The 20,835-nt window shown below is 54.5% G+C and overlaps 3 protein-coding genes across 3 annotated transcripts; 1 reads left to right on the top strand and 2 right to left on the bottom strand.

The window, feature by feature from the left end:
• The first annotated feature begins 1,740 nt into the window (after window positions 1-1,740).
• Window positions 1,741-11,976, top strand: HMBS (hydroxymethylbilane synthase). Its single transcript, XM_056107595.1, has 14 exons — window positions 1,741-1,929; window positions 5,339-5,392; window positions 5,671-5,743; window positions 6,989-7,038; window positions 7,138-7,193; window positions 7,914-7,991; window positions 8,606-8,683; window positions 8,792-8,867; window positions 10,190-10,303; window positions 10,524-10,562; window positions 10,771-10,890; window positions 11,005-11,058; window positions 11,205-11,291; window positions 11,398-11,976. Exons 1-14 carry the CDS (start codon window positions 1,897-1,899, stop codon window positions 11,569-11,571), a joined length of 1,086 nt encoding a protein of 361 aa, XP_055963570.1. The 5' UTR covers window positions 1,741-1,896; the 3' UTR covers window positions 11,572-11,976.
• An 83-nt stretch (window positions 11,977-12,059) lies between these two features.
• LOC130016791 (histone H2AX) lies at window positions 12,060-13,553 on the bottom strand. Its single transcript, XM_056107488.1, has one exon. It carries the CDS (start codon window positions 13,125-13,127, stop codon window positions 12,696-12,698), a length of 432 nt encoding a protein of 143 aa, XP_055963463.1. The 5' UTR covers window positions 13,128-13,553; the 3' UTR covers window positions 12,060-12,695.
• Window positions 13,554-14,097: 544 nt separating this feature from the next.
• Window positions 14,098-20,613, bottom strand: DPAGT1 (dolichyl-phosphate N-acetylglucosaminephosphotransferase 1). Its single transcript, XM_056107487.1, has 9 exons — window positions 19,581-20,613; window positions 19,167-19,287; window positions 18,784-18,997; window positions 18,395-18,541; window positions 16,492-16,576; window positions 15,979-16,167; window positions 14,986-15,073; window positions 14,658-14,813; window positions 14,098-14,579 (listed from the first exon to the last, which is right to left on the bottom strand). Exons 1-9 carry the CDS (start codon window positions 19,739-19,741, stop codon window positions 14,514-14,516), a joined length of 1,227 nt encoding a protein of 408 aa, XP_055963462.1. The 5' UTR covers window positions 19,742-20,613; the 3' UTR covers window positions 14,098-14,513.
• Between the last annotated feature and the right edge of the window lie 222 nt (window positions 20,614-20,835).

Below are 20,835 nucleotides of genomic sequence, written 5' to 3'. Positions count from 1 at the left end.
AGTATTCAGACAGCCAGTCAGTCCTGGTGGGAACTGCTGTCATGAACAGGCTGGTGTCTTGCTCTCCTTGGTGCCAGGTGATAAAAGGATAAAGGCACATTTCTTGAAATGAAGTTTGTATTGATAGGTGTCTTGTGTTATGCAGTCTTGTGTTATGACTCCAGCAGCATTTGCTGCAGGACATGACGGTATGGGTAGTGTTTTGAAAAGCACCATTTATAGAGGACACATTTGTTGTGGCTAAAAGTACAGATTCTGGATTTGCTGACCTCTCTTTGAATCCTAGACTGACAAGACAACTCTTGCTTCTCTAACCTTCAGTCTGCTCATCTTAAGAATGAACGAAGCCCCAGAGGAAGGGCTTAAAGAGTTTGCCTTGCAAGAGGCCTCAGCACCTTATGCACCTTGTGATGCACCCAAGCATGATGCTTGGGAGCATCACCAGGAGTGACCCTGTTGGTTCACTAACACTCCTCCCCTCCAAAAAAATAAAAACAGGGCTGGGGAAACAGGTCTGCAATAGAGGGCTTGCTTTTCAAATTCTTGCCACTGCAAACAATACTAAAGGCTGGAGGGATTAGAACAGTGGGGAAGGCACTTGCACACGGCCAACTCGGGTTCACTCCTTATACCACATATGGTCCTCTGGGCAATGTCAGAATGATCCCTGAGCACAAAGCCAGGAGTAAGCCCTGAGTCGGATGTGCCTTCACCCCTCAAAAAATTATAACACCTATCTTGAATGGTAAGCAAAAAGTCCTGAGGAGTAAAGGTATGGATAGTTCTCTGGTTAGCACAATTCATGGTCATTGTACTGAAAATCACCTTTTCCAAAGCCTTGGCACGTCCACTATAGTTATTTGGTTTTAGGTATGACATTAAATCTAGTCTACTTAAAGGTTGTAGCAGAACAGTCCAGATCAATGGAGTGCCATGTAAGAAGCACTGATTAAAAGGCTAGAGATCCAGCAGTAAGGCAAGCACTGTAGGGCCAGTGCCAGGAGTGATTGCTGGGACCACTGGCTGTGGCCCAAAAAACCACAGGGGTTAAGGTGCTTGTCTTGCATGTGGCTGATTGGGGTTTGATCCCCAGCATGGCATATGATCCCCAATGTACTGTCATAGAATGATCCAGGAGTTGGAAGTCAACTGAACACAACAAGGCGTGCCACTTTCCCCATAACAAACGTCGATTGGGCTGCAATCCAGCTCTCATTCGCAGATTATGAATTCTGCCTAAAAGGCATGGTTACATGCCCAGTGACACTTCACTTATAATGCGTCATTTTAGAGTTAACTCTTTCTTGGGGTTTCCTAACTTTGGCTTAACCTTGGGGTGATATGAGACTGCAGTTACTTTGCGGGTAAACCGGGGAAGAATATTTTAGGGGTGGGGCCCACACCCGGAGGTGTTTACTTCTGGCTATGTGCTAAGAGATCACTCCTGGCGGTGCTCGGAGGAAATCAATTCTATGTGGTACTGAATTGGGTCTGCGTCGTGCAATGCAAGCGCTTTAACCCCTATACTAACTGGCCGGCTCCTGGTGAGAATATTTTAGGCACTGACCTTCGGAATTCTTGACTCCGCATAGTTAACGGAGAAAGGAGTAGGAGAAACCAGAAGACTGGACAAACAGGAATCCGGCGTTCCACCTGGCTGAGTGGGCGCGGTAACCGACAGGTAAGGGCTGTCGCAATCCTTTTAATTCCCGCCCCAGGGAGATCCCGCCCCTCAGAGGGCGTAGCCGGAAGTGACGCAGCCATCGCAGAGCCTGGAGTCGGCTGCAGCACGGGCTCCGGCCGGCTGCACGCGGTCCCCGCCGGCCGCTGCGTCCGGCCTCTCCGGCTCCCGGGGAAGCTTGGCGGCAGCGCCCGGCCCTTTACTCGAGTACAGCCATGTCTGGTAACGGCGACGCGGCCGCAACGGCGGTGAGTCCTGAGCCGGTGACCTCCGCTACTGCGGGCTTCCGGACTAGCGGTGCAACGATTGGCCCCTGGTCTCCGTCTTCGGGTTTCTATTGGTTGGAACTGCTGTCCGTCAGCTTTTTTTTTTTTTGGGTCCTACTAGTTTTTAAAGTTACCCTTAACTTCGGTGGAAAGTGGAGAGATTGTTTTTAGTGGAACGCCCGTCCCCGCGAGGATCTCGGGGGGCATCCCGCCAGATTTGGCAGCCACGGCACTAGAGTTAGTGGCCCAGCCCCGGATAGTTCGTCTACACGAGCCTGAGTGCCAGTCCTCAGGGTCACACCTGCCCTCGAGGGCTGAGGCGGAGTGCGTCCTCCGTGGAGAAAGTGTACCACTTCACATCCCCGAGTAGGCACACCCGGTCTCCAGAGTGCGCGTGTTCGACGGGAAATGCGCCTTTTTTTTTCCACCTTAGCGACCTCCCCAGCCCCAGCCTGCCCAAAAGACCCAGCCAAGACACAGGCTGGGTTGCTGCCCACGGCCGCAGCCATCCTTGGGCCTTCCTGCTTCTGACCTGCTCCGGAGCTTTGGGCTTGTGCGATGCCAGCCGCGGAGCCTGGGGAGGCCACGCCCTGTCTAAGATAAGAAATAGGTGGGCTCCCATTATCTGCCAGTGCCAGCCTGCTGCTTCCTGAGCACTGGACTGGGAGCAGGGACATCTTAGCTCCTGCTCTGAACCCTTATTAGCTAAGTAATTGAAGACGAGGCACTCTATGCTCCTGGGAGCCACCCTTTGTTTCTGTAACAGTCTGAGAGTCCTGTCTGTCTGATAGGTTGTTATGAAGATTAAAAGCGCTCTGGGGGAGGGACTGCCTTGCACGCATGAGGCTCTGGGTTCCATCCCCATCCCCGCAAATAGAGAATAAAAAGCAGTAGCTCTAGTGTATACGTATGCAGTATGTACATATTGGGGGGAGTAGGGAGCTGATCTCCAGTTCTGTTAAAGACTACCAGGGAATGTGGAGCATCAATGTGGTGCCCTATACATGCCAGACATGCACTCTTTCCTTTGAACTATTTCCCTCGCCCCAGCAATATATAAACTACATATATATATATGCACACACACATATATACATATATACATAATCACATATGTGTGCGTATATATGTATATATTTTTTCTGCTGCTGCTGTTTGATTTGGGGGCCACACCTGGTGGTGCTCAGGGCTTATTCCAGGCTCTCTGCTTGGGGAATCACTTCTGACTGCCAGGAATCTCACTGGGGTCCACTGAGTACAAGGCAAGCACCTTAACTCTTGTAACCCTTGTGCTAGCTCTCTGGCCCCAGGACATATTTTTTTAAGGTTTTATTATCGAATCACTGTGAGATGGAGCTTTACAAAGCTGTTCATAATTAGATTTCAGTCATACAGTGTTCCGACACTTGCCCCTTCAGCAGTGTACATTTCCCAGCACCAGTGTCCCCAGTTTCCCTCCCATTACACCCCCCCCACGCTTTTTTTTCTTTTTGAGTCACATTCAGTGGTGTTCAGGGCTTACTCCTGGCGTTTTGCTCTCAGGGGGTCACTCCTCGCAGTTCTCAGGATTATATGAGGTACTGCGATAGAACCAGGATCAAGCAGCTTGCAATGCAAAAGCCTTACCTGCTGTACTATCTTTTACCAGCCTCAGAACCAATTAATTTAAAGGAATGTTTGGACCTTAGATTTCTTTTTCTTTTCTTTCTTTTTTTGTTTTTGTTTTAGTGCCACACCCAGCGGTGCTCACGGGTTACTCCTAGCTCTGTGCTCAAGGATCATTCCTGACAGTGCTCGGGGCATCATATGGGATGCCAGGGATCAAACCCGGGTCTGCTGCATGCATGGTAGACGCCCTACCCACTGTATTATTGCTTGGCCCCAGGGGGCCTTAGGTTTTTGTCTCTGGACTGCCTGTGACTCAGAACTTGGTTGATCATGTTTAACATTTGAAACCTAGTTAACATTTGAAACCTAGCCTGCTTTCCCTGGGTCCTCCAGGGTTGCTTTATTTAGTTTCTTTAATTTTGGGGAGGGGTGTTTGGACCACACCTGACAGTGCTCAGTGGTTGCTCCCATCTCTGTGCTCAGGGATTGCTTTCAGTGGTGCCCAGGAATTAAACCCTACAGAGGTTTAATAGTGAAGTGATAGTATACTTGCCTTGTATGTGGCCAGCTAGGTTTGATCCCTGGCACCCTGTATGGTCCCTCAAGCTTGCCAGGAGTGATCCTTGAGCAAGAGCCAGAAGTAAGCCTTGAGTACTGCCAGGTGTGGGCCAAAAACCAAAAAAATGAACCTGGTCCTCTTGCATGCAAAGCCTGTACTCGGCCTGTTGAGCCCTCTCTCTGGCCAAGAGTTGATTTGTTGAAGCAGTAACAGGAGTAGGGTGGACAGAGAACAGAGTGTGAGTTTTGCCAGCTGCCCCATCCTGTAGCAGATGCCCTGGAGGGCTACCAAAAGCCCCAGAACATGGTCGTGGAGCCTCCATAGTGGCTAGTTGCTTCCCTCTCTGATCTGGAAAGAAACATCTCTGGCTTCTCCCGAAGAACCCAGTTCCACCTGCTTGGCACCGAACACCTTTGTCCAGGGTGCCTCGCAGGAGGAAGAGGCGTATCCCCTGAGTTTTCAGCCTGATCCCCTGGCACTCCACTGTTTCCTTGTTGGTGAAGCAGCTCAGACTCGGCCGGTAGAATGTCACAGAGGAACTCCGTGAGTCCAAGCCTTCCCGTTTTTTTTCTCAGTGCCCTTGTTTTGTTGATTTGGATCGCGCTTACTGGAGTCTGGGGGTTGAACCCAGGGCTCCCACTTGCTGGGCATGCATTCCTGACATTTGAGCCTTCTCCCCGGCCCCATATCTGATAGATGAGCACTGGGGTCCGGAGGCAGGGATGTGGTAGTTAATGCACTCCTGGTCATCAGCGCAAGAGGCAGAGCAGGAATTGCCTCACATCTGCGGCCCCTGATCCTGTGTGCCTATGATGAAGGGATGCACAGGGCTTGTTGCCCTGGGGACTGAAATTCCTCAGGTGCTGGCTCTGTCGTGGAGCCCCAGTGACTCAGCGTGGGGCCCAGCTGGCCTCCCTTGCCCTCTGTAGGGCCCACCCTCCCTGTGGCCCGGCTGATGGGCCTTATCTCTCGGCCCACCTGCCCTGGACAGCCCTCTCACTGCTGTGACCAGGCGAAGTCTCGGCGCAGCTGTGTCCCAGTCACTGTGGCGACAACAGCCCTTATCCCTTCCTCCCTCTGCTCTCAGCTTCTCTGAGTCCCAGCGGTGGGCGAAAGGGGCTGAGAAAGTAACAGGGCCCGTTTGGAGTGTCCTGCCTGAGCTCAGCGGGCTGCTGCTGGGGGCTGAAGAATACAGGAGCGCTGACCTGGGCACTTTCTCTGCAGGACAAAAACGGGGGCAAGATGAGAGTAATTCGCGTGGGTACCCGCAAGAGCCAGGTGAGTGCAGGAGTGGGGAGGTTGGGGGAAGGGGGAGGGCATGGGGGAAGTGGGGTGCCTAGGAGATCACTCCTGTGTGGAATGACAGACCGTGCTGTGGAGATTGTCCCTGGACTGGGCAAATTGTTGGGGTGCACAGGACTCCCAGCCAAACCCCTCATGACCTTTGGTTGGCATTCAAATCCCTCCTGTATCCCAGCACTTTGGAACCCCTCTGACCAGATGCAGAGGGTATGGCTTGGGCACCGGGCAGGGCTCACCTCGGTCTCTGCCTGCAGCTGGCCCGCATCCAGACCGACAGTGTGGTGGCGACGCTGAAAACTCTGTACCCCGGCCTGCAGTTTGAAATCAGTGAGTGTTCTCTTGCTCTGTTTGGTTTTGGGGCCATACCCAGTGGCCCCCAGGGCTTCTGAGTCTGCCCAGGGATCACTTCTGGAAGCACTCAGGGAATAGTATGGGGTACCAGGTATCGAACCCGGGTCAGCGATGTGCACGGCCAGTGCCTTACCCAGTCCTATCTCTCTGGCCCTCAGTGAGTTTTCTGGAAAGGAATGGAAACTAAGGGGAAAAACAATACCTAGTTTTTCAGGTCTCTAGCTTCCGGCCCCCGGTGGGGTGGGGATCACACGTGGTGGTGCTCAGGCCTTACTCCTGAAGTGCTTGGGGAAATATATGGGATGCCAGGAACGAAACTGCCCTAGCCACTATACTGTGCCTTGGGCCTTTGGTCTTTGGCTTTAACCTCAGACCAGAAAAGGGGTCTAACTACCTCAGGATCTCCGTTGGCTCCTCCTTAAGCTGAATACTTCCAGACTGACTCTGATCTAGCCTGACTCTGCTTTAGCCTACTCTTTCTCTCTTTCTTTCTTTCTTTCTTTCTTTCTTTCTTTCTTCTTGTTTTTTTTTTCTTTTTGGGTCACACACAGCCGTGCCCAGGGGTTACTCCTGACTCTGCACTCAGGAATTACTCGTGGTGGTGCTGGGGGACCATATGGGATGCTGGGGATTGAACCCGGATCGGCTGCGTGCAAGGCAAACACCCTCCCCACTGTACTGTCACTCCAGCCCCTAGCCTGCTATTTCATGCTCCTGCCTTGGCTCTTTTCCTTTCCTTTCTCTCTTCTCTCTCGTTTTGGGGTCATTCCTGGCAGTGCTCAGTGCTTATTCCTGACTCTGTGCTCAGGGATCATTCCTGGAGGGCTCAGGGATCTAACTGGGGTTGGCCCTCTGCAAGGCAAGCACCCCACCCACTGTACTATCTCTCCAGCCCCTCTTCTTCCTTTCTATCCCCCTCTCTCCCCTCTTTTCTCTGGGGGAATGAGGCCACACCCGGTAATGCTCAGGTATCCACTCCCAGGCTCTGTGCTCAGGTCCTTGACCCTCATGCCAGGGACAGAACCTAACACAAAGCCTGCACTCAGCCTGTTGTGCTTTCTCCCCTGCTGTGGCTCTTTTGGGGGAGTGTCAGATCTCACTGGGTGGGCACCCTCCGCTCCCTGTGTTCTGTGAAATCCTGAGTATGGCACAGAGTGGGCTCGGCATGGCTTCCTGAGTGCTAGCCCGCAGGCCCCTCACTCTGCCTGCCTCTCTCCTCAGTTGCGATGTCCACTACAGGGGACAAGATTCTTGATACTGCTCTCTCCAAGGTAAGCCTCCCACCCCTCCCACCCCTTTTTGCTGAATCTGTGTCTTCCCGCCCCTTTTCATCTTGGGTGAGGTTCACTCAGACTTTTCCTGCTTGGTAGATTGGAGAGAAGAGCTTGTTTACCAAGGAGCTGGAGCACGCCCTGGAGAGGAACGAGTGAGTGGATAACTGAGGCCAGGCTGGTCACCTCACCCCCACCCCGGTCTTGCAGAACCCCAGTGGGCATCAGACTTCAGTGGATGGTGGCTAGGGTGTTAGGTTTAAACCCTCCCAGAGGCTAGAGTGGACATCATGGGTGTTTTTGTTTTCAGTCCTTAGGAAAGGAGATTGTCCTGCTTCTGAGCTCTCTGGTTGCTTGGAAGGAAGACTTTGGGGTGGGGGAGATAGCTCCCAGGTTGGAGCATGTGCGGGGGCCCCTCTTCCAAGAGTATAACCTGGAATTTGATCCCTGGAAAGTATAACCCTCCAAATTCAAAAACGTTTAAAAGTTTGGCTGGGGGGCTAGAGCGATAGTACAGCGGGTAGGGTATTTACCTTGCACGTGGCCGACCCGGGTTCGATTCCCAGCATCCCATATGGTCCCCCTGAGCACCGCCAGGAGTAATTCCTGAGTGTAAAGCCAGGAATAAGCCCTGGGTATCGCTAGGTGTGACCCAAAAAGCGCAATAAATAAATAAATAAATAAAAATAAATTTGGCTGGGAAGGGAGGAGGAGCATACGTGAGGGGACTCAGGCTCAGAAAGACCTGCTGTTCACCTGGCTGGTCCCAGGTGGTTGAAGGGTTGGAAACTGCTATCCAGGTGGCTGGGAAGCAGAGACGGAAGCAGGTGGGGCCTGCACTGGCCCTTCTCCCAGCATCTCTGTCTGCTGTGTAGGGTGGACCTGGTCGTGCACTCGCTGAAGGATCTGCCCACCGTCCTTCCTCCCGGCTTCACCATCGGTGCCATCTGCAAGTAAGAGTCCTCCCACAAAGGAGGCCTCACAGCCTCTTGGCCTCTTGTTAATAACCCTTCAGGACTTGGTCCTCTGCCTCTAGGGCATCTCCCTGCCCTGCCAGTTTTCTGTGTGACAGAAAACTCAGAAAATGCCAGTTCATTGGCAGTGGAGAGAAGTGATTGGATCACAGATCTCTCCTTTTCTTTTTTGGGGGAGGGGGACGTTCTAGGACCACACTCTGCTGAGTTCAGATCTTATTCCTGGCTCTGCTGTCAGGGATCACTCCTGTTGGGGATCGGGGGACCGTGTATGGTACCCAGCCCCACACCCCCATTCTGCCTTTTTTTTTTTCTAAAAAATATTTTTCTCGGGGCTGGAGCAATAGCACAGTGGGTAGGGCGTTTTCCTTGCACGCGGCCGACCCAGATTCAATTCCCAGCATCCTATATGGTCCCCCAAGCACCTCCAGGAGTGATTCCTGAGTGCAAAACCAGGAGTAACCCCTGAGCATCGGCTGGGTGTGACCCCCCCCAAAAAATTCTCATTTTGGGTTTTTGTTCATTTAAAATTTTTTTCTTTTTTGTTTTTCCTTCTGCACTCCCTCATTCTGTCACCTTCCTTCTACCCTCAGGCGGGAGAACCCCTATGATGCTGTTGTCTTTCACCCCAGATTTGTTGGGAAGACGCTAGAAACCTTACCAGAGAAGAGGTGAGTAGGGTCTTGCTGGACCCCTGTTCAGAAGGGGAAGACTGGGTGGAGGAGGAATGCCCAGGGCATATTGAGGGTTCGAGCTCATAAAAAAAATTGTCTGTGCAGCGTGGTGGGAACGAGCTCCCTGCGGAGAGCTGCCCAGCTGCAGAGAAAGTTCCCTCATCTGGAGTTCAAGAGTATTGTATCCTTTCCATGGAGGGAAGACAGCCACCCCAAGGAAGAAGGTCTAAAGGGCTCCAGGTGCCCTGAGATGGATGGGCTCCCTCTGGGGTACACTGTGGGGAGGGCAAAAGCTGTCTATTCTTTTCATGCATCCATCCATCCATCCTTGTATCCATCCATCCATCCATCCATCCTTAATCCCTTCACTTTTGTTTTGGGGCACACTTGATGGTTCTCAGTCTACTTCTGCTCTGCTCAAGGGACCATGTGCTGGCTGATATTGAATTACATGCAAAGCATGTGCTCTCGCCCTTTGAGCCATCTCCCTGACTCCCATCTTTCTTTTTTTTTCAGGGGAGAATGGTGGGGGTCACACCAGCAATGCTCAGGGGTTACTCCTGGCTCTGCACTCAGGAATAACCTTTGGACCATGTGGATGCCAGGGATTGAACCTGGGTTGGCCGCGTGCAAGGCAAATGTCCTACCTGCTGTACTATCACTCTGGCCCCGCTATCTTTCTTTTGTAGTTTACTACAGTGTTTTGATTTTTTTTTTATGTAGGAGTACGGCTATTTATTCAGCCACTGATTAGCTGATTGAATTTTGCATGAACTCCACCTTTTTTTCTTTTTTTTTTTTTTGTTTTGCTTTTTTGGGTCACACCTGGCAATGCACAGGGGTTACTCCTGGCTCTGCACTCAGGAATTACTCCTGGCGGTGCTCAGGGGACCATATGGGATGCTGGGAATCAAACCTGGGTCGGCCGCGTGCAAGGCAAACGCCCTACCCGCTGTGCTATCGCTCCAGCCCCCCTTTTTTTTTTCATTTTTTATAATTTTATTTATTGAATCACTGTGAGAGCAGTTACAAAGCTTTCGGGTCTAAGTCTCAGTCATACAGTGAAACACCCATACCTTCACCAGTGCCCATTCTCCACCACCAAGAACCCCAGTATACCCCCAAGTGTTTTGATTTTTTATAATATGAAGTACATTTTGTAAAACTAATTTGCAAAATAGTCTTGTGCCCAAATGCTCCAGTGCGCAGAGTCGGAAATTCTCTGGATTATCTAATCACATTCGGTTCGGAGGAGGCTTCTCAGAAGTCTTGCTACCTTAGGCCAATTAGTTGTCAACCCTGTATTGTTTTCCTCATTTATAAGTAGGAGAAAGTTAATAGGTCAAAATCTTTAGACTTGTATTTGGCCTGGAGTGTGGACAGGAGTTCGCACTCAGCGTGAAGCCGAGGCCTGAGAGGTGAGAAGCTGGCCAACTAAACTGTTGCAGGCAGACCCTAGGCTCCGTGGGCCTAGCACTGGTGTTCCTTAACTCCTTTCCCCAGCGCGGAAACCTCAACACTCGGCTTCGGAAGCTGGACGAGCAGCAGGAGTTCGCTGCCATCATCCTGGCCGCAGCGGGCCTGCAGCGCATGGGCTGGCACAACCGAGTGGGCCAGGTAGGGGCTGTACCATGGCACCGCTCGCCGCTCCTTCCCGCCTGCTCTTTCCTAAAACCTGGCCTCCAGCACTGTGCTGGGAACCTGGAGGGGCTGGAAGGGTGGGAATTCGCCTACTTTGGCTCTATAATCTGGGAAGTCCCTTCTACTGGATGTTGCACTGTGTGGTTCTTGGTGCCCCTCTCCCTAACCCCTTCTGACTGCCTCTCTGCCCCCACAGATCCTGCACCCCGAAGAATGCATGTATGCTGTGGGTCAGGTAGGCTAGCCCAGGGACACATGGCAATGATACCCCCCTATCTCCACCCCTCCACCTCCGCCTTTGTCTGCTATGCCCTTGACACAGACTTTTGCCTCTGCTTTCCATCAGTTAAGGTTCCCAGAAGGGGCAGATTTTAGGAGGCCCCATCTTAGACCCTGGAGTACAATTGGGGGTGGGCTGAGGTTCCAAGATGTTTTTCTCTCAGGGAGCCCTGGGCGTGGAAGTCCGAGCCAAGGACCAGGACATCTTGGACCTGGTGGGCGTGTTACATGATCCTGAGACCCTGCTTTGCTGCATCGCTGAGCGGGCCTTCCTGAAGCAGCTGGTAGGGCCCTATAGGAGCGGGACTGGGTGGGGCCAGTATGATCAGCCCTAACTCCTTATGTGTTGTGGGGAGAAGACCCAGGGCTGGGTTCACAGGGAAAACGTCTCATTGCAGGAAGGAGGCTGCAGTGTGCCTGTGGCAGTGCACACAGCTCTGAAGGACGGTCAGGTAAGCAGATGGGCAGAAGGTAGGGGTGGCAGAAACAGATGTTTCTCCTCTCCCTGTGCATTCTGGGTGTCAGCAAGAAGAGCCCAGGTTTCTAAGCAATGGCCTCCCATGATGCTGAGACCACCTGCTGTCCCGCTTCTCCCCAGCTCTACCTGACTGGAGGAGTCTGGAGTCTGGACGGCGCAGATAGCATGCAAGAGACCATGCAGGCCACGGTCAACACTCCTGCACAGGTGCCCCCGCTGGCAGGAGTGGTGGGGGGGGCCTGGGGCGGGGGGAACACCTATTTGCATGTAACCTTCTTTTTGTGCTCATCCTTCTCCTCCTTCCCTCACCCAGCACGAGGACGGCCCAGAGGATGATCCACAGCTGGTGGGCATCACTGCCAGGAACATTCCCCGAGGAGCCCAGCTTGCAGCCGAAAACCTGGGCACCAACCTGGCCAATTTGTTACTGAACAAAGGAGCCAAGAACATCCTGGATGTTGCAAGGCAACTTAATGCTGCCCACTAAGTGGTGCTGGGGCACAGACGCCCCTCTCTAGAGGATTGAACTACAGGGCCAGAGACTTCCTAGACCACCTCTCCTGGGGGTGGGGGGGGTGTCTCTGTGATTGATCATCTCCTCAAAGCCTGGGAATGTAAACAACTCGAATAAATCAGCGGAAGGTGCTTCTCATTTCCGGAGGGTTGTAAAATTGGCCTTTTCCGACTCATCACTTCAGAAGGACTTGTGTCCAGGGGACGGGGCAAGGAGATACGTGACCCTTCCTGCCAGGCACTGACCCCTGACCCTGGCCCCACACATGACCCTTCCCATGCACCGTGAGTGACCTGAGCACCGTGCATGTAGCCCAAACCGAATAGTTCTCCCAGGCAGGCCTTGATCAGTCTGTCCTGGCCCAGCTCCCGGTAACCTTGAGGGAAGGTGGGTGAGTTACAGCCCCGCCGTCTCGGCGACACAGCCAAATAAAAACAGACACTTCGGGTTTTTTTTAAAAAAAGAAAACCAATGCTTTAATAAAACTAGTCCGTGTGAAATTCCCCAGGACAAGCATTTGCGGCGAGATGCCGGTCCAGAGGGGCGATGCGGCCAGGGAGTCCCTGGCGTCCGGGGGCGGGGGGCGGGGAGGTCAGAGCGCCGCTGGCGTCCACGCCGCGGCGGCGGAAGTGGCCCCGGGGGCCGGGCCTCTCCCGCGTGCTCCCTCCTCGCCGGCGCTCGTCTCCAGAGGCGGGGGTCGGTCGCTCGATCGCGGCAGCTTCCGGCCGCCGCGCGCGCGGGCCTGAGGACGAGGAGGCGGGCAGGCGGGCGGACGCGGTAGGCCGGGGATCAGGCAGCAGAGGGGCCGCGGGCGCGAGCCGCCAGCCTCCCCGCGGCCGGGAGCGCCAGGCTGCGGCGCCCGGGGTCCGGGGCGGGCGGGCGGAGTCGCGAGCGCGGGGCGGCCTGAGGCGCAGCCCCCCGGCGATCGCCTCACGGGTCGCGGCCGAGCGGCGCCCCCGGAGCCGGGGCGGTGCGGGGGCGGGGGGGCCGCGCCGCCCCGGTGCTTCCCAGCTCTTTCGTGAGGGCTTGGGTGGCCCTTAAAAGGGCCTTTGTGGTGGCTCCGGGAGGACCCGGGCGTCCCGGCGGCGCCGCGCGGCTCAGTACTCCTGCGAGGCCTGCGAGGCCTTCTTGCCGCCGGCGGGCGCCTTCGGCCCCACGGTGGCGCTCGTCTTCTTGGGCAGCAGCACGGCCTGGATGTTGGGCAGGACGCCCCCCTGAGCGATCGTCACGCCGCCCAGCAGCTTGTTGAGCTCCTCGTCGTTGCGGATGGCCAGCTGCAGGTGGCGGGGGATGATGCGCGTCTTCTTGTTGTCGCGGGCCGCGTTGCCCGCCAGCTCCAGGATCTCGGCCGTGAGGTACTCGAGCACCGCGGCCAGGTAGACCGGCGCGCCGGCGCCCACCCGCTCGGCGTAGTGGCCCTTCCGCAGCAGCCGGTGCACCCGGCCGACCGGGAACTGGAGGCCGGCGCGCGACGAGCGCGACTTGGCCTTGGCGCGGGCCTTGCCGCCGGTCTTGCCGCGGCCCGACATGCTGCGCGAGGTAGCGGAGGAGGAGGAGAGAAGCGCCCGGAACGGCCCGGAGGGAAGCACGCCGCCGCAGTCCAACTGTCGCCGTGCGTGCCCCTGAAGCCGCCCTTATAAGCCCCGTGCGCTCACCCCTCGCGCCCTCCTGATTGGTCCTTTCCGCTGCAGCGCGCCTCTGGTTGGCTGCTCGCTGCTCTTCCGTGCGGCGCCCGGGCGGCGCGAGCGCGCCTGCTGATTGGTCGGATTTGAAAACCTTCAGCCCGGGGAAATAGGCGAGGAGGCGAGAGGGCCCGCAGTCTGTCCTCCGCTCGCTGACGCGGCCAATCCAGGTGCAGCGCGCGGAATTTAAACTCCACAGCCCGGAGCACGGCCGGAACACAAAGCCGGGTGGCTTCGGAAGCCACCTGAGAAAGCTGTCTGGGATTTCGTGCGAACCTAGCGATTTTGAAGAGTCGAGGCAGTGGGGGCCGGGGAGATGGCTCAGGAAGGAGATTTAGCCTGCCCGTGCGAGGCCCTGGGTGCAATTCCAGGCACCACCACAGAATTTTTAAAAAGGGTTCGCATCCGCGTTTCCTCAGCCTCCCCTTCCAGGTCGGCACCTTCCCTCCCCCTTGGCCCCATATTGCAAAAAAAGTTTAAAAAATATTTTTGAGGGGGGATGGCCCACACCCAGCTGTGCTCAGGGATCACGCCTCTCCCGTCTCTTGAGCATTACACGTGATGCCAGGGATTGAATCGTGTGCGTCTTAAACCCATTCTTATCTTTGGCTCCAGGTTAACTGCAATCTAAGGTCCCTGTGCCTTCTACAGAGAGTCCGGATTCCAATAATTTGTCTACATACCTTACCTGATTAGTTTTTTCTGGAAGGGGTCTGGCACAGGGAAGCAGAGGAGGGGAGAGATGTCCTCTTGCAGGACGTACCTCCCCCAGTCCTCGCAACCTGCCCGAAAATCTCCTTAGGAAGTACAGAACAAGAAAAAGATAACACTTTATTGTTACCACTAGGAGCACCTGGCCCCTGTCTGCGCTTAGTGATCAGAATACTTCATTAATAGTTCAATATCAAGACACCTTCCAGTGTCTCTTCCTGTCCCCAACCAGGGTTTTATCCCCTGGCCTGATATGGGGATAGTGTTGTGGAGAACAGCTTGAAAGTCACGGCATTCCACCTGCACGAGCTGGAGAGGGAGAGTGACAAGAGAAAGAAGGCCACAGGCAGAGGCCAATGTCCAGCCAGTCAGTCATCACAGGGGAAGGGAAATGCTCAGGACAAAATCTGATGGAGATTGAAGGGTGAACATGGCCTGGCCAGGAGGTAGTCTTGGTCCAGAAAGAGGCTGGCCTGAGTCGGGCACCCTGGAGACTGAAGAGACAGTCAACGACCAGGTCTCTCACACATCATAGAAAAGACGGACAAGCTGATACCGGATAGAGAAGGTGAGGGCACTGCCCAGGATCTGCACAAAGAAACATACTCGTGTTAGAAGCAGAACAGTGCAAGACAGAGAGGAGCAAACTCCTGTTCCCGTTCGCACCTGTACCAGCAGCAGGAACACCGTGAGGTTTCTCTCATGCATGGGCCCCAAGACTTTAAGCAGCAAGTTGATGAGAGTCAAATTGTTGCACTCAGTATAGGCCCCATCCTCGTTCTCACCGTGCCGCACAGTCACTAGCCGTAGGCTCTCTGCTACCTGGAGGGGCCAGAGATGGGCAGAGTGGGTTCAACTCACATATCTGCTTCAGGAGCTGAGAGCTGCTCAATGCTTCCAGCTCCCACTGGCTGTTATCCTGGCAGGCCTCCCTTCCCCATTCCGCGAGCTCAGGATTGCAGCTTAGACCCTTACCTCCTTGGAACCCTATTACCTTTAGTATAAAGGTGCCCAAGGAAGAGAGGCTCTTGGTCTTGAACTTGGAATAGCTCATCTCCAGTTTCCCTGTGTCGGTATTGAGTCTGCAGAGGGAAGAGAGCTTGATGTGGCAGAGCCATATTCCAAGAACTCTTCTCGAGGTGGTTTATGTATGGGAGGAGCAGTGTATGGCGTCATCCTGGGAGCTGTTTCTCACCCTGCTGCATACTACTGCGTGTTCAGGGCTGGGATGTACTTCAGTGGGAAGGGTACATGCCTCGTACATATGAGATCCTGGGTTTGATCCCTGACACCGCAAAAAAATAAAAATAAAACGGGCAGTTTGGGGAAAGTTGGAGATATAACTTGAGATCACAGGTCCAGAGATGTCTCAAAGCGTTGGAGCACAGACGCAGAATGCAGGAGGCTCAGGTTCAATCCCAGCAACAATGTGTTCCCCTGAGCACCACCAGGAGTAACCCCCAAGGACTGAGCATTGGCAGGTGTGGCCCTCTCCTGCCCCCCCCCCCAAAGAAAAACCTCAAGCATGTATCTTATACATGCAAGGCCCTGGGTTTAGTCCCTGAACACTACAAAGAATGACCCCCCCCCCCCCCCGCATAGTGCTTGGTACCTCACAACAAAACTAGCCAAAAACCTCACCATACAATAACATAGTCCCAGAGAGATAGATAAGGGCATTTGCCTTGCAAGCAACTAACCCAAGATTGATGGCTGAGCATCGCCAGGAGTGATCCCTGAGCACAGAGCTAGGAGCAAAGCCTGAGCACCACTGGGCACGGCCCCAAACCAAACAGAAAGCCAGTTACAACAACAAAAATGGGGGAGGAGGGGAAGATGCTGAGAAAAAAAGTGAGTGTGCTCTTCAAGGTGCTGCGAACACAGATTCCCGAGCCCAGACACGCTGTGATCTCTTAGTCGCTGCAGAGCCCTGCCCTGTGCGCACTCCGGAAGTCAGAATGTTCCTTCCGAGCCCCATAGTGGCTACCTGGGCATACGGTGGCGAGGACAGGGGATGATGTGCAGGAGTTGAGGCAGCGAGTAGAGGAAGTTGAACACCTGGGGCATGAAGAAGAGCAGCATGGTCTTGCTGAAGTGTCCCAGGATGCCCACCACGGCGAAGGTCATGCCCGCAAAGTAACAGAAGGTATCACCCACAAACACCCGGGATGGGTACCTGTGTGGGAGACAGGGTCTGACTGGTGGTACAGCCCTCAACAATCCTTTCTCCACGGCACATCCCCGGGGCACGAGGCTAGCCCTGACCCTGCGCAGACTCCAGCTTGCCCAACAGTGCTCAGGCCTGAGGCCGCAGAACCCTGAATATTTTCATTCCCAATACTCATTCACAAATATTCCTGGAGGCAGAACAATTTCGGAATACTAACACCTGGAAACCCAGAAAACGGGTGCCCCGGCTTTAGCTTCTCTATTAGGAAACGGGTCAGCATCAGGATCAGAACTGCTATCTCTTGCCCCCGCTATCCACTGTTCTCCTTACCAGTTATGGTAGAGCAGTCCCAAGGTGGTGAAAAAGAAGGGTATCATGAAGTACAGGGAAAAGACATGATCATCCCGGTAGTCACCTTGAGAAGCAAGGGAGAAGGGGGAAATCAATGCAGAAGTGGACAGCCACTATCTCCGTACCTCAGCCCTAGTTTTGTCCTGTTCTGCTCCTGTCACTATACTGTCAGTCACATCCAGGAACTCACTAGCAGGGTCAGGGAGAGGGCTGAAAGGGTTAAAGTATGTGCTCTGCACTCTAGAGCCCTGAGTTCAATCCCCAGCATCACACAGTCCCCAGAGCAGTGAGTGAGCCCTGAGCACCACTGGTGTGGCCTAAAAACCCAACCACAGAACCCACCTACACTTTGAAATCCCTGGGGGGTCTCCATTTCACCTCTTTCACAAAGGTTTCCTAAACCAGCTTGTGTCTTCAACTCCGTACAGATTAGTCAGAATACCTGGTTTGCTTCCTAGCTGTGACCTTGACCCTCAGTTTCCTCTTCTGTAAAGAGGGTGGTGACAAGGTCAAGGATCCGGAGTGTTAAGAGACCCATTAACTCTAATGAGAACTGGGGCTGCTTATCAGTGAGACACCTGGGGACATAGCTGGGCTGATGCGCTTCTTAGAACGAGGAAACTCCGAAACCCTGCACAGCTTGGGGAACCCCAGGATGCTTCAGTAAGGGGGGATTAGGAGAGCTGGTTCGAGAAGTTAATTCTCGGGAGGGTGAAACGAGGCAGAGACATTGTGTTTGGGCCACACCCCGCGGTGGTGTTCAGGGGACCATATAGTGCCAGGGAAAAAACACAGACCTCCCAGATGCAAAGCACACGACCAGCCCTTTAACAATCTCAACAAGGCCAAGTTTTGCCCTGGACTCGAAACTGACAACCAGGAGTGTGCCCTGATTGTGTGTCTTGATTGTTTTCATCTAAGGACTGGGGAGGTAGCTCAGTGGTAAAGCCTTGCCCATATGGAGTTCTGGGTTCAATCCCCTACATTATCAGATATCAGAGGAAAAAAATAAAAGATCTGAAGGGCTGGAGAGATAGTTCAACTGGGAAGACACTTGCATTTGATCCCTGGCATCACTCACCCTGAACACTACCAGGAGTGGCCCCTGAGCACAGCAGGGTGTGGCCCCAAAATAAAAGACCCAAGGAGCGGCTGGAGTTTTAGCAGAGAAGCAGCAATCACTCCTGTTAGCCAGAAGGGGGAGAGTTTAGCTTTTCCTGGGAGGCCAAGTGTGGGGTGGGGAGGTACTTGGTCAAAGCTCAGAGGAGGTGATGGAGGGCTGGTGTTTGTCTCTTTCTTCCTGGGACATAGGATGAGCCTGTCTTAAGCTGAGGCCCTGCAAAACTCTCAATAGAAGACCGTGGGACACCTGTTAGTGCAAATGAAGATCAAGCTCTACAGGACAGGGATGGGCCGGGAAGATGACTCAAAGGATAGGAGTACAGGCATGTGGGAGTCCTGGGTTCCACCTTGGCACCTCAGGGTCCCTGAGTACCGCCTGGGTTATGCCCATAGCACCAAGCGAGGAATGACCAAAAAATAATTTTTCAAAAACCTGGGGTCCACAGAAATAGCGCAAGAGGTGGGGCACTTGCTCTGCATGCAGCTGCAGCCGCAACAAGCTGGTTCGAGTTCCCAAGCATCGTCAGGTATGAGCCAAACCCCATGGCCCCCAGTCCCCAAAAAAGACAGAGCTGCTATTTTTGTTTCCTATATCTGATAGCTCCAAGGCCTATGCAATGAACTTATCGTCTAAGTTCATTCACCTACTCACCTACAATCATGCAAATATTGCTTTTATTCCGAATGCCCCGAGAGTCAGGAATCCAGCAATTCCAGTAACACTCAAAACTTCTCTCTCCTACCCTGAAATTTCTCCTACCTTCCAGCTCCACCAAGTTGAAGGCAATGATGGATGCAGAAATGACTAGGGACTGGCCAGCCTCCAGGCCATTGACCCCTGCCAGGATGTTGATGGCATTGGTACAGAACACTGCCAGCAGCCCCATATACACATAGTACAGGATCCCTGCAGGGAGAGAGAAGACAAGTAGTGTCCAGCAGGAGAGCGAGGATTTACAGACATCTTAAAGGGGGTGAGAACAGAGGAGAGAGGGAATGGTCCACAGAAATGAGGCGAGAGGAAACCGGGAGGAAGCTGGGACACTTCGAGAAAAAGGTGGGGCGCCAGAAAGAAAGCTATAATGAATGGGTTAGGGCAAGGGTGCCAGGAATTAGGGGCCACAGAGCAGCTGGGGCGAGGCTACTCACCCAAGTCCAGATGCAGGCCAAGAAGCCACCGGAAGGGCTTAGGGACCACTATGGTAGTGTTCCCGAAGTTGGTGAAATAGACCATGAGCAGCGGGAGGGAGGCAGCGGTGGGCAGCAGTAGTTTGTGGCGCCAACGCAGGTTCAGCACATCATCGGCGAAGCCCAGGAAAATCATGCAGCAGATGGCAAGGAGGGCACCTATCAGGGCCACAAACTGGGGGAGGCTCGCGCAGTCACGGCTGCAGCCTGCTCCAAGGAGACCTCTCCAGTCCTTCCCTTCGTTCCTTAGTCGGGCGCCCCCAACTTCCTTAGGTCCCCAGCTTCCCGCCTCCAGGCACCATCACCAAACAGCCCCTCTGCCCCCACCCCCCCAAACCACTTACTTCGTGGTGGGGGAAGTCTTTGCACTGCTCCTCCATAAAGCAGTTCAGGAAAGGGAAAGGGATGAAGCAGAAGAGGATGATAAGGAAAACCGCACCGCTGATCACTCCCTGGGCCTCTGGGCTGTGGCCCAGCAGCAAGAGGGGCGGAGGGGGAAGAGGAGAGGGGGCGTGGTCACTCACTAGGGCTAGCCGGACTGTCACCGAATTCGGGGGGGCGGGGACGGCTGCTAAAGTCTCCCTTACGCCCCAGAGTCCCCACCCTGCCCTCCCTCATCCCTGGCCAGTTCTGTCCCTCCCCTCCCATAGGGGTCCCGGCTCTCGGCTGGATTAGCGCGCAGAGACCCCGCGCGCAGCCAAGCACTCCAGTCTCTGCATCCCCCTTTCTCAGCCCGGACCCCGTGCGCCGCTGCTCACATTCGCTGCTGGTCATATTTGTTGAGGTCCTTGCCAGAGAGGCCCGCGTTCATGAAGTGGCCGTGGAAGGCGGGGATGAGGGTGAGCGTGGCCGCAAATCCCAGCAGCGAGCCGATCAAATTCACCAGCAGCGGCAGCGGCATTTCCGGAAGGACCCACATGGTCAGCGGCGGCTCCCGCTTCGCTGCCTTCTAGTAACAGGCCAGCCGGGCAGACGCCCTGAAGCCTCGGCAAGGAGTAGCCGCCTGCCGCACCAGTGTGAGCAAAATCCAGCCCTCCCTTGGGGCGCTTCCACTAGTCTCCACCAAAGCAACCTTGGCCCGCCCCGCAGTACTTGCCCAACTCCGCTTCCGCCCGGTTCTAGTCCGGGGAGCAGCTTGCCCGCTGAAGGCGGGGCGGCCATTTTTGATAAGGGCAAAAGAGAGGCCCTGGGGGCTTTGTTTCACCATTCCGTCATCCCGGAAGCATTGAAGCAACAATCACGGAACGACAAACGAGGACGGATACGTCTCTGGTTTCTCCATTGACTTATACAGCGACCCGCGGAAAAACTTTGCCTTGCCCGGTTCCAAGATGAACGCCTCCGAGTACCACGTGGCGGAGATGCGAACGCCTCCTTGTTCCACGTCAGGGTTAGCTCTTTCGGCCTCCGTAGGTCACGTTTAAAGGGTCAGGAGCCCCGGGTTTGCTCCCCTGCGGTGCTTCTGGAGCCCAGAAGATGGTTACTGGGAGCAGAGGGAGGAAGCGAGAGGGACGAGGCTGTGCAGCGGAGCTGTCTCCTGGTAGAGACCCGTTTTTCACAATCGGAAGGCGGCATTCTCATTCTAATGTCTTTGGAAGACCCCGTGCATCCTAGAGCAGAGACCTTCGAGAAGCCCGCCCACGCCATTTTTTTCGTGTCCTTGATCCAAGTCCTTTTCCTTCATCCCACCCACTTTCTGCCCTGGCAGTAGCAATTAGTTGCCGGGCAACCGGCCCAGCGGGACCCTTCATCCCTAAAGGGGCTGGAAGTGCCCTCGGGTCTTGGATTTAACCCGGTCCTTGACTTCCTTAGATCCTGGCACGACTTTGTGCCCACGAGGCGGGGAGGCTGCGGTTGAAGGAATAAAGTTAAGGAAGCGGGAGACTCGGTCCCGGTGCCTGGCGCCCTGTGCATCTGAGGCTTTTTTCTCCAGGTTACACTGAACTCCGTACATGTTACCATCATGCCTTATGTTTGGCACCTGTGTCCGTGCAAATAACAGTGCCTACGCTA

Source organism: Sorex fumeus, unplaced genomic scaffold (genome assembly GCF_029834395.1).
Source record: "Sorex fumeus unplaced genomic scaffold, SorFum_2.1 ptg000169l, whole genome shotgun sequence".
In the NCBI taxonomy this organism is placed as follows: Eukaryota; Metazoa; Chordata; class Mammalia; order Eulipotyphla; family Soricidae; genus Sorex; species Sorex fumeus.
Note: the sequence above shows the minus strand (reverse complement) of the source record. Positions and strands in the feature narration are given on the sequence as shown.

Excerpts from the sequence above, each read along its gene's own strand:
- HMBS (XM_056107595.1), top strand. The coding sequence starts at position 1,897 with ATGTCTGGTAACGGCGACGCGGCCGCAACGGCG. Across the intron at positions 8,684-8,791 it reads GAAACCTTACCAGAGAAGAG|CGTGGTGGGAACGAGCTCCC; the intron begins GTGAGTAGGGTC and ends TTGTCTGTGCAG. Across the intron at positions 11,059-11,204 it reads CAGCTCTGAAGGACGGTCAG|CTCTACCTGACTGGAGGAGT; the intron begins GTAAGCAGATGG and ends GCTTCTCCCCAG.
- LOC130016791 (XM_056107488.1), bottom strand. The coding sequence starts at position 13,127 with ATGTCGGGCCGCGGCAAGACCGGCGGCAAGGCCCGCGCCAAGGCCAAG.
- DPAGT1 (XM_056107487.1), bottom strand. The coding sequence starts at position 19,741 with ATGTGGGTCCTTCCGGAAATGCCGCTGCCGCTGCTGGTGAATTTGATC. Across the intron at positions 16,577-18,394 it reads CAACTTGGTGGAGCTGGAAG|GTGACTACCGGGATGATCAT; the intron begins GTAGGAGAAATT and ends TTGCTTCTCAAG. Across the intron at positions 15,074-15,978 it reads CCTCGCCACCGTATGCCCAG|ACTCAATACCGACACAGGGA; the intron begins GTAGCCACTATG and ends TTCCCTCTGCAG.